The following is a 12,080-nucleotide window of genomic DNA, read 5'->3' on the forward strand; positions in this document are numbered from 1 at the left end:
ATCTTCACTGGGACTTCACCTTCTAATGACCTCTTGTTCTTTCTCCCTCACCTGATCTTCACTGGTTCTTCACCTCCTAATGACCTCTTGTTTCTGTCTCCCTCACCTGCCCTTCACTTGTGATTCACCTTCTAATGACCTCTTGTTTCTGTCTCCCTCATCTGATCTTCACTGGTCCTTCACCTTCTAATTACCTCTTGTTTGTCTCCCTCACCTGATCTTCACTGGTCCTTCACTGGTCCTTCACCTTCTAATGACTTCTTGTTTATGTCTCCCTCACCTGATCTTCACTGGTCCTTCACCTTCTAATGACCTCTTGTTTGTCTCCCTCACCTGATCTTCACTGGTCCTTCACTGGTCCTTCACCTTCTAATGACTTCTTGTTTATGTCTCCCTCACCTGATCTTCACTGGTCCTTCACCTTCTAATGACCTCTTGTTCTTTCTCCCTCACCTGATCTTCACTGGTTCTTCACCTCCTAATGACCTCTTGTTTCTGTCTCCCTCACCTGACCTCCACTTGTCCTTCACCTCCTTCTAATGGCCTCTTGTTTCTGTCTCCCTCACCTGACCTTCTTTTATCCTTCACCTTCTAATGACCTTGTTTCTGTCTCCCTCACCTGACCTTCGTTTATCCTTCACCTTCTAATGACCTTGTTTCTGTCTCCCTCACCTGACCTCCACTTGTCCTTCACCTTCTAATGACCTCCTGTTTCTGTCTCCCTCACCTGGACTTCACTTGTCTTCTCCTTCTAATGACCTCTTGTTTCTGTCTCCCTCACCTGCACTTGTCCTTCACCTTTCCCCTTTCCTCTCTGTTCTTGTTCAAGTTGATTGCATTAAGAAACTTTTAGGTACATCTGTGTGATTTGATACGAACCAATAAATTAACAAATCCATTAAAAACATATGTTATGATTTTAACAAGGGTGAGTACATTTTTAGTTTTATATCTGCATGAATTAATATAGTGCCAGATTTTTCATATTTTCAAAATTAGATTTTGTTTTGTTGGTTTCATTTTATGCAAATAAAAGCAATACAAGTAATTTGAGAGGACGCCTAATCGCTTTTGAGAGGGTGGGGCTACAGAAGCTATCGGCCACAAATGATCAAAGCAGCACGGATGCGCAGTGGCACGAGTGGGTGCTGAAATCTTTGCACCTTATTGACTTGCACTAAAAACGCTTTTATTCTTTCATGATATTAAAAATGACAATGTTTAATTGAATTTGAGCGCCCCACTTGCACTTTAGAATTGAATGTTAGTACTGCCTGGGGGGAACCAATCAGGACGCTGAATTGCTTTTGAAGGGGCGGGGCTACAAATGACCAAAGCAGCGCTCGCCATGCACCCCTAATTACCCCACAAATTACAGCACTCATGGCATCTTTGATAACATCATTGATAATATCAATGTGATATTTGCAGTAACATTTTTGCTGAAAAAACTGTGCTTGGTGGGGACAGGAGTTCTAGTTACCCTAGGGCATGAGTTTTAGTTACGTGAGATAACTATAACAGGTGAATTTCTATGGTTTTGTAAGTTTAAGATGTGAGCCTAACCATAACATCCCTATAACTTTTGTTTTTTTAAGTGAATTTATGTCTATATATCTATCTATCTATCTATCAATATATATATATATTTATATATATATATATGTATATTATACATGTTACCTAATGGCGGAATGGCGGTCGCCACTAGGTAGTTATGACCTACTATAGAAAACGCATTTTTTGTTTTGCTAATAACTTTAGTGCTGTTTAATGAATCCACACAAAAGTGTCCCAAAACCTTTCACGCTCACGTCAGCTGCTGTGTGAAAAGTTTCTGGGTGATCCATCAAGCAGGGACTGAGAGAAAAAGGGGGATCCCAAAACCCTTTTCTCCATTCATTTTTCCATAAGGATTTTGAACAGCAATAGCGCAAAGCCACTGGACGTAATTACTCCAAATTTGGCAGAAAGGTAGCTCCTGGGCCAGAAAGAGCCCTTTATGTTGGTGTAAATTCTTTTAGTAGTTTTCAGTAGTTTTCTAGTTATTAAATGAAAACCAAATTTGTATACATAGGGGCGCAGATCCTCCTTGGATCATCCTCAGGTCCTCCGTGGATTCGGAGGAAAAGCAAGGCCCTGATTGTCTGGCTGCAACCTGACAGAAAAGTTGCGTCCCCCATTTTGTTTCTCTCATTGCCTCGGGGGGGTGGGGGAAAAACAGTGTAAAAACATATGAGGGGTCAGGATACAGGTATCTTGACTGCTTAGGACACATGGAAGGGTCTCTCATGGACCCCTCATGGGCAAAACAACTGCCCATTTTTTTTTCTGGCCAACCTGTGGTTTCGAGGATTCTTCTTGGATTTTCCTTGGATCCTGGGGAAAAGCAGGCCCTGATTGCCTTCCACAAACTGACACAAATATTAACATGTGCGATAATAAAAATATAGAAAAATATAGAAATTCACTGAAAAAACAAAGGTTACAGGGATGTTTTAGTTAGGTTGATGTTTTATCCATACAAAACCATGGAAATTCAGCGGTTATAGTTACACTTATCTGAAGAACCTATAATTCGTGGCAGAAAGTAACTTTAGGCCACAAGTTAAGGTTTCTTAACTTAAGTATAACTATAACTGCTGAATTTCTATGGTTTTGTGTGGGTAAAAGGTCAACTTAACTATAACATCCCCTTAACCTTCGTTTTTTTCAGTGAATATATATATATATCTATATATATATATATATAGATATATATATATATATAATAATAATAATAATCACACACCCACTGAAAGAGTAAGGCAAACACTCTCACAGTCACTCACACACTCAGACAGACACTCTCATACCCACTCTCACATCCAGAGAAAACTCTCACACCCACTCACACACCCAGACACTCACACACCCATACAGACACTCACACACCCACTCACAGATGCGCTCACTCAAACACTAATGCACCCACTCAAAGATACACTCAGACATTCACGCACCCGCTCACAGACTCTCTCGGACATTCATACATCCACTCACAGACCCACTCAGACATTCACGCACCCACTCACAGACCCACTAATAGACCCACGCAGACACTCACACACTCACTCGCAAAGACACTCTCACACCCACTGTCACACCCAGATCCTCCTTCTCACACCTCCTCTCACACTCAAACACTCTCACACCCACATAGACCCTCTGACACCCAGACATGGTCACACCCACTCTCACACCCAGAGACACCCTTTCATACCTATTCTCACATTCAGAGAGACAGACCCTGTGGCCATGCACAGCGGTGGATGGATTAATGTATAGTAATTAGAATTACTATACATTAAAAAGAAATCATAGAAATTCACTGAAAAAAAAAACAAAGGTTACATGGGCGTTATAGTTAGGAAATAGAATTTAAAAAACATAGAAATTCACTTAAAAAAATTTAAATTTACAGGGATGTTATAGTTAGGTTCTGAATTTACTCGTACAAAAGCATAGAAATTCAGCAGTTATAGTTATTTCAAGTAACTATAACTTGCGCCCTAAGGTAACAATAACTCATGCCTTCGACATGCGCTGATAATTACCCCAGATATTACAGCACCCATGACAACTTTTATAACGTAAATAAAAATATCAATGAAACATTAGCAGTCAAATTATTAAAGAAAAAAATCCTGCATGGTGGGGGTACGAGGGGGTGGTCCCAACACAGGTATTTCCTCCAATGCATTTTCCATAGACTTCTTAGACAGACGTAGCGGCAGAACGGTTAAAGGGATTTATATGAAATTAGGCAGGAATATAGATCATGGCATGGAAAGGGTCCTTTTTGTTATTTGATCCGAATGTATTCTGTTGTTTTTAAGTAATTGGGGGCAAAAATGTAGTGATATATAGGGCCACAATATACTGCTGTACCTTCGCAGCATACTGCGGTACACGGTGAGGACGAGACACAATATTATTGGTTAATAAAAGTCCTTGCAAAATAAAAGGCAGCCATATTGTTCATACCACGCTTTGTTCTGCGTTTTAATGTGAAGTCTGGCTTATTACTCTTTGTGATCTATAGGAAGACGTGAGGTAGTTTAGCAAGCTCTGTACAGTCAGGTAAAATTATTTTTATTGATTTATGTATTTTTTTAAAAGTTTGTATGTTCGTAGCATATGTGGCTATATATTCACAGACTCTTTGCTTCTAGTGTTGAGCCCAGACATTTGCAACTTGTTTTTCTCCGAAGGAATTCGAGTCACAAAAAACCTCCTTTGTTCCAGAATGCATCAGCACAACTGCACCATGTCAGCATGTTTTCCTCCTCCATAAGGTTTGGACATTTTGGGTACTGCTGCGAAGGCGAAGCGTGAGACCCACTGAATCACACTGATTTGGTTTCGGGTTCTGCAGCTTCTCTTCCACCCTGTAGGTGGAAACAATCACTTTGACGCAAAGATCTTCAATATTCAGAATTCATTCCAAGGTTCTGCGGTCTGGACTCACTGCTTCACCTTCGATCTCCGTTGAGGCTTGCCTTGAGAACGCACAGAGGACTCAGTCATGGAACAGACTCCATTTCATGTCTGTCCTGGGTGCAATGTGAAGAACCCCTGATCTACTCGACACAGGGACTGCAATTTCAGCCTCTCTCCTGTACACAAGGAATCATCCTGCGATGCCTGCCTTGCATTTTGATGCAAAAAAAAAAGTCAGAGGAGGGAGTGAATGTGGGCACACTATAAGATGCAACTAGAAAAACTATTGCTAACACATTAAATCGTCATAGTTGAAGATATTCCTGGTGCCGACGATGAAAGGGCTGGGCCTTCTCACATTCCCGAGAAGAAGTAGAGGCCTGTTTCTTCAAGACCTCTGATATTGAGGGTGGAGTCCAAGAAGGGCATTGAGAGGGTCCATTGTTGATAAAAACTAGGGCCCAACACTCTCTCTGCTGGTGGAACAGCACCAATTTGTTGATTGGCAGGCCTTTCTAGACCTTTCTTACTTGGAACTGCAAGCCATCATATCAGCCCTCAAAACTTTCTCTTCCTGATCCATGGGAAAGCTGTACTAATAAATACAGACAACATGATGGCCATGTTTTACATCCAGGGACCTCAACCCCAGCTTTCTCAGCAGGACCAGGAGATTTGGCATTGGGCAGCATGCCACAACATTCACATGTTGGCGGACCATCTACCGGGGTGGACAACAAATTTGCTGACCTGCTCTGCAGAATATATCATCACGTACATGAAAGAAAATCCACACACAAGTCCTCCAAAACCACTTGCAACATTAGGGGACTCCCACAATAGACCTGCTTGCCACTACTGAAAATTCAAAATGCTAAAACCTCATCTCCAATCCAGGGCAATGCGTTATGAATCAACTGGTCAGGGATATTTGCTTATGCTTTACCGCCTCTTCCCTCATCCCATACACCATCAGGTAGATGAGGCAGGTGTCCATGACTCTAATCAAACCCACACCAACAGGTGCCAGGCAGCCCTGATATTCAACGCTTACAGATATATCAATCAATCCTCATGAGAAGCTCCAAGTCAGATTGGACAGTCTCACTCAGCATCAGGGTCGGCTCAGACACCCAGATACCAAATAACCCAATCTAGCAATTTGCAAGCTGAGTAGCTAGAGTACAAATATCTTAACCTCCCACACGAATGCACAGTAAATCTGCAGGAGGCTAGGACATTCACTGCTCATGCTTTCTTCGTTGTAAACTGGGAAAGGTTAATGTAGTATTGTTTTTCTAAACAACTAGACCCGTTTATAGTTTCTGCGCAGGAGATTCTTTCCTATAATAGCTTCTCCACCTTTATAAGACAGGCCTAGCATACATTTTTAACTGACTACACCTCAGTGCAGTTCTAACATACCTCCGAAACAGACAACAGTCCTCCATTTTCAGGGTACCCGTTGTAATGACTTTCATGGAAGGGTTAAAAAGGGTCATCCCTCCAAAGATGCCTATTGCACCTATATGGAACATAAATGTGGTACTAACACAGCTTATAGGACCTCCTATCGAGCCTTTGCTTTTGTGGTCATTGCCTTGTCTAGGAAGGTGGCTTTCCTCATAGCAATTACTTCACTCAGAAGCATGAATGAGGTGCAACTCCTACATTTCAGGAACCATAAATTCAGATTCACGTAGATATGGTGGTACTTCGCACTAACCCTAAATTCCTGCCTAAAGTTGTGTTTCTGGCTTCCATATCAACCAAACTATAGAGCTATCCATCTTTCCCGCACAGCTACAATTGGTAGTACAAAGGAAACCTCAAACTCTAGATGTTAAAAGCACACTGATGTGTTATATTGACAGAACTTTTTGTAGCCTCTACCAAATCCCACAAGGGGCCTTCCATTTCCAAAGTTGGCATCGCTAGATGGAGAGCCAAATGTATTTACACCTATATGCTTAGGACAAGCATACTCTACTTGTGCTGCCAATTGCATACTTCACTCAGAGAAATGGAGCCATACTATCCTTTTCAGGGAATATTCCTCTCTTGGATATCTGTAATGCTGCTACTTTGTCAACACCACACATGTCATCAAACATTATTTTGTAGATGTGTTTGCATGTCAACAGGCTCTGCTTGGCCAAGCGGTGCTTTCCATACATCTGCTAGTTATCCCCCACTTTTGAGGGGAGCTGCTTTACAATCTATGTAAAGCATGTGTATCCACAGCCACACCTGCTACGAAATGAAAATGTTACCCTGTAACTATCTGCTTGTAGATTCTCCTGCTCCCCAGAAGCTAGCAATGATCACAAGTTTCGTATAGCTTTTCCAAATTATCAGTTTCTGATGCTCAACACATTCTGTCTAAGATAATACAATCCACTTACACTACTTGCCTGGTGAGTGTGGAGGAAATCTGACGAGAAGCCGTTGTGCTTATGCATTCTGGAGCAAGGGAGGAGTCACAACAGGTTTTGTGACTAGGACTTCCTTGAAGAAAAACAAGTTGGAAACATCTGGTCCCAAACCTAGATGACAGAAGTATGCAGACCATGTGAACTTAGAGCACTACATGCTACGAGCAAACGGTTGCGGGTAAAGAACATTCAGATCTCCTTATAAGCATGTGACATCTGTGTTTTTCAGTGATACTATAAAGTGGATAAGATGGGCTGAAAGGATCCGGACCCTCAGGGTGACTGCAGGTGGGAGGGAAGATCCCATACCAGGCTGAATGTTCCTGCATGAATGGTGCTGCTGTGCTGTTTTGTATCTGGAAGGGTGGCACTTGGTTGTTAAACTCATTGCTCTGATCCTGTGAGGCCTGTGCAGAAGATGCTGAAGATGGTTTGTGGTATATTTCACACTTAGACAATTAGGACCAATGGGGCCCAGTAATACATTCAATTCTATTTTAGTGAACAGTTTGTGACTCTCTGTTCAGTGTGCATGGGGCCCATAGTGAAGGGATTCAGAAAACGTCTGTTTCTCCACCCCCTTTGACCTTTATCATGCCTGTTTTCTACACTGTCAATGTCTGTACCCACCTTAGGGTTTGAGATCTATTGCTCCACTATATTGGAGCTTGAGGTACCTTAATTGTCTAGGCTCTGAGGTGCTAACTTCAAAGATGGTATAAGAAGGAGCCTCCTTGTGGACTTCAGGTGGCTCAGCACTGTCACTAAGATCCATGCCCACCTAAGACCTTGAAACAATGAGATTGTTACACGCATGGAGCTGCTGGCCTTTTGGAATGCAGATCGCCCTGTTGACCTCGAGGCACGCTCATCAGGTACCATGACTACCATTGCTTTTCACATGGATTATGGCAACCCATAACATCTAGGCCAACCTCTGTCATCGCTGTCTGACCAGAATGCCCCACTCGGTTTCAAGTAGGTAGCTGCACATTCTAACCTACTTCTTCCTACCTGAGGGCATTCCACAGGGTGCCCGGACAGGAGAGGACTTTCTAGCTAAGGTGATGTGCATGGCTGCCATGTTCTTCTAGCCCTCTTCTTACCAGTATGACATCACTAGTTCTTGTCCTGTGCATACCTGTGTACATAAAGTGTTGTTAACCCCAGACATCCCGCCCCCAGCAGGTGATAAATATCCTCATACTGCCCCTGTCAACTGGGGACTGATGCTTGCTTCTGCCAGGCACTTACTGCCCTTTCATTTCTGGGGAATGTGTTGGCTCTTTCCTGTATGGTGAGGACTGACCAGTGTCTTCTCTTCAAAGCTCGGATTGCATCTCGACAATGTAGGATTTGAAGCAATCGTATTGTTGCCATTATCAACCTCTAGCAGTCTGGTTTATGTGCCCGTTCACCCAGTGTCCAAACATTGCCTTACCCAACAGTAAAAGCAATGGCCTTGGGCCTGGGTGGTGTGGGTCGGAGATCCAGTAGCGTAGGCATCATGTCTGGTGGTGACATTTTAACTCTTGGCTCAACCTAGCCGATTCTACACACATGGCCTGTCTTCTAGACCACACCTCAGCTCACTGACTTGCAATCAATGGACATAGTGATGGAACGATGCTTGGATGGAGGTCTTCGACCTATGTCTGTTGCACTTGGACAGGGACAGAGATAATCCCAGGATAAGGCAACCTTGGCTGAGCTAATGAACTTCATTGCTGTCTGATTGCCTACCGTGAAACAAGTTCAACATGGACTTCAAAACCACGAGATAAGAGCCTTTAATGTCAAAAACAGAACAACAACACATACATTAAGTTAGAGGCTAGGTGGAAGGTGGGGGTTGGATTCCAGGGGATGAGACCATCTGACCTTCCGAGGGCAGGAGAGGTGAAGACAGAAAGACATGAAAAATGAGAATGGATGTTAAGAGCTTCTAAGGCCACATGTGTGCATCCTGGACTTGTGGGAGTGGCAGCCTCTAAGTATCAACCATCCGTTATGCTCCCTGCCACTGATAGGTTCACAAAAGATGCAGTATATGTGCCAGCGATACAGTCTTGGAGACCAGGCTGTGTGTAGACAATGTGATGAGGAGATGGGTAGGCATAATGAACTGACCACGAGCAACAGCTGCGCGCGTATGATAGACAGACCTGAAGAACGGGATGTGTATGGATCAATCAGTCGGTACTTGCAGAGTGCAGCTTATCACCCATGAAGGTATTCAGGTGTTGGGTTGCTGGGCTTGGTCGAAAAGCCAGATGATCAGCTCAGAAGGTAGGCCAGGGGTAATGAAGAGACCTTGCAGATGTATGCTGATGATGGATGACAGGAAGGAAGTGATGGACGGACCATGCGGATGCATGTGGATGATGGATGACAGAAAGGGAGAGATTCCTAGACCTGAACAATGCAATGAATTGGGCAGGGGAGCAATAGAGCAGTGGAACATGTTCTGCAGCTGGTAATATCAGCAGGATAGGCTGTTGAGATGATAGAGTATGAGGATGGGCTGGTACGAGAGCCTAGATTTCTTGAGGACAGCCAGTGCAGAAAACTTGAAGTTCTACAATGGGTGGGAAGGTGAAACATCGCGTTTAGAGGTCAGCTGCTTAGCCATTTATTGCCCTAGCTGATGGGCCGGAAGGTGAGCAGTGGAGGCTTTTCTGGCATGAGAATGAATCTGAACACAGTCTTCACATCTTCTTTGGAAACTGTATCAATTTGAAAGTTTCTCAGAACCTAGAAGGAAGCGGAAAACAAGATGAGGAAATATAGACATACATGGTAGGAAATCACACCCCTCACATGCACCTGCAACAGCAAGAACCAGCCATGTCTGACCTTCCTCTTCATACCCCACCATGTGGTGATCGCAGATACCAGAACATCAGTGAAAGGCCCGCTACCCTCTAAGAACTTACATGGACAAGGAACAGCATCATCTCCATTTCTGCAATTCGGCGCCCAATGCACTGGCGTGAGCCAAACCCAAAAGCCAACGCCTTGAAGCCGTTGTCATCTTTATTGAGCCATCGTTCAGGGTCGTAGCGCCCAGGTTTTGTGAAAACCTCTGAACTTCTGCCCATGGCATATAACCCAACCTGCACCAGCGTCTAGAGGAATGGAAAGTGACAGTGAAGAAACAATTTCAAAAACATTGTGTCCTATGCAGTGTACAGCCGAACTGTCAATCACTTCAAGAATATTCAGTCCTATAGCAGGTACTGCTCCACTGTCAGTGATATCAAGCAAACTACGTACCACATTGTCATCTACACCTTGTACTGTTTTTCTCTCACTCATTTCAAGCACATCATGTCCTGTACTATAGACTGCTGAACTGTCAACCATCTCAAGTACATTGTGTCCTACAACACGTACTGCGCAACTCTCAATCAGCTTATAAAAGTTGGCCTACACTAGTACCACTTGTAGCATCCTCCCCACCCTGGGTACCAACCAATGACTACACCACACACAGGTGTTTATTCATCTGCCTGTAACCACAAACTCAACATTATAAACTTGCATTCAATTCACCACGTTCTATCACTTATGTCACAGCTCTACGGAATTCTTCAGGAGCCAAAAGGGTTTCGTCATTCATACTCACTACATCTCCCCCTCTGTTAACATATCCACAATCATAGCTCTTTAATAAGCCTGCTTTGGCGCTTTGATTACTCGTCCCGATCGTGTCTTTAGAAACTGGAATCAGTAACAGGAGTGCCCATGACCTGCGTTAGCGATGTAGGAGCACAGGTACTCTGGGGTTTTCATATTGTCCTTTCTGAACCATCAGAAAGGACATTAGTATATGACGGGTGATGATCAGCCTGTCTAAATGTGAGGAATCTCGCGTAGTGGATTTCCCAGGACATTGGGCAGTCACCATGTTTCCTTTGCTGGTTACAACATAGAATGGCTCGGCATCAAATGGAGCATCAGACTTACGTTTTCTCAGAGCACTCGATCTTCTCTTGTGAAGGCAATGTCTTTTGCATGAAGTCTCACGCCTGCAGAAGCCTCAATTTTCTTTTTATGATCCAAGTCTTTTGTCAGATTTCTTCTTTATTTCTGGATCTTGTATTGGTCCATTGAGGTAACTTGGTCGTCATTGATCTCCCAAACATCCTCGTTGCAGGGCTTTCACCTGTGGTCAAGCGAGCAGTTGAAAGGTAAGCTCGTAGAGTAGAATTCAATAAACTCTTGCGGTTGAGCTTTTCTAATAGAGCACGCTGACAAGCTTTCTATAATGTACTCACGAAATGTTCAACAAGTCAACTAGCCTGTGGCCAGAGTTGTCCTCTTCTGATGCTTCACCTTAAGCAGATTGAGAAAGACTCTGAATTATCGAATATTGAAATGTGGTCCATTGTTAGATTTTAAAATTACAGGAATACCCCATGTTGCAAAGATGCAGTCTAATCCCTCAATGACTCTTTCCTGATGAGAGATCTTCTGCTAGAGGAAAATGGGAGTATTCATCCACAATCACCATCATGGTGATGCCCTTGTCAAGTGGAAAATGTCAACAGCAATTGTTTCCCATACCTGCTTTGGCAACCCTAACATGTTTAAGGGGCATTGAGTAGTTTTCGATGACAGGCAATTGCATAAGTGACAGGCCTTTAACTCCTGTTCAGTCCTTTCATCAAGGTGAGAAAAACAAACTCAAGCTCATAGAGCTCGTTTTGAGGCAGTGATTCCATAATGTCCTTCGTGGACCACTTCAGTTATCTGTTGTCGCAGACTCTCCTGAATGACAATTCCCAAACACCTCCGGATAATGCCTTCTTGTGTCACGGACAGTTCATCTTAGACATTTTTTTACATTTCTAGTATCTACTGTCAAAGGTGAGAAGTCGAGTATGTTGGTTCCATGACTAATGGGTAATAATGTCTTTCAGTTTTAACATGTCACTATCTAGAGTCATGACAGTGACAATTTGTTCCAAGAATAGGGCAAGAGGCGTGTTTGATTTCACAAAGGCATTTATGTAGGCTTCAGCCGTCTTAGAAGTGTTACCTTGACACTGTATAGGCATTCTGGAGATGTAGTCGGCAGGGTTTTGGTCTTTCTCTGGACAATGCACAATTGTGAAGTTGTACTCTTGTAATCGTAGGTCCCAACATTCATTGCATGGA

General features: G+C 43.3%; 1 protein-coding gene across 1 annotated transcript in view; it reads right to left on the bottom strand.

Moving 5' to 3' along the window:
* Positions 1-8,711: 8,711 nt before the first annotated feature.
* The window catches only part of LOC138274973 (cytochrome P450 11B, mitochondrial-like), a 94,702-nt gene continuing 91,333 nt past the window's right edge, over positions 8,712-12,080 (bottom strand). The window contains exons 8-9 of the mRNA XM_069219064.1: positions 9,854-10,045; positions 8,712-9,671 (exon numbers count right to left, since the gene is read on the bottom strand). Of these exons, the coding sequence (XP_069075165.1) occupies positions 9,558-9,671; positions 9,854-10,045 (306 nt within the window). The 3' untranslated portion in view covers positions 8,712-9,557. The remainder of the gene's footprint in view (positions 9,672-9,853; positions 10,046-12,080) is intronic.

Source organism: Pleurodeles waltl, chromosome 2_2, assembly GCF_031143425.1.
Source record: "Pleurodeles waltl isolate 20211129_DDA chromosome 2_2, aPleWal1.hap1.20221129, whole genome shotgun sequence".
NCBI lineage: Eukaryota > Metazoa > Chordata > Amphibia > Caudata > Salamandridae > Pleurodeles > Pleurodeles waltl.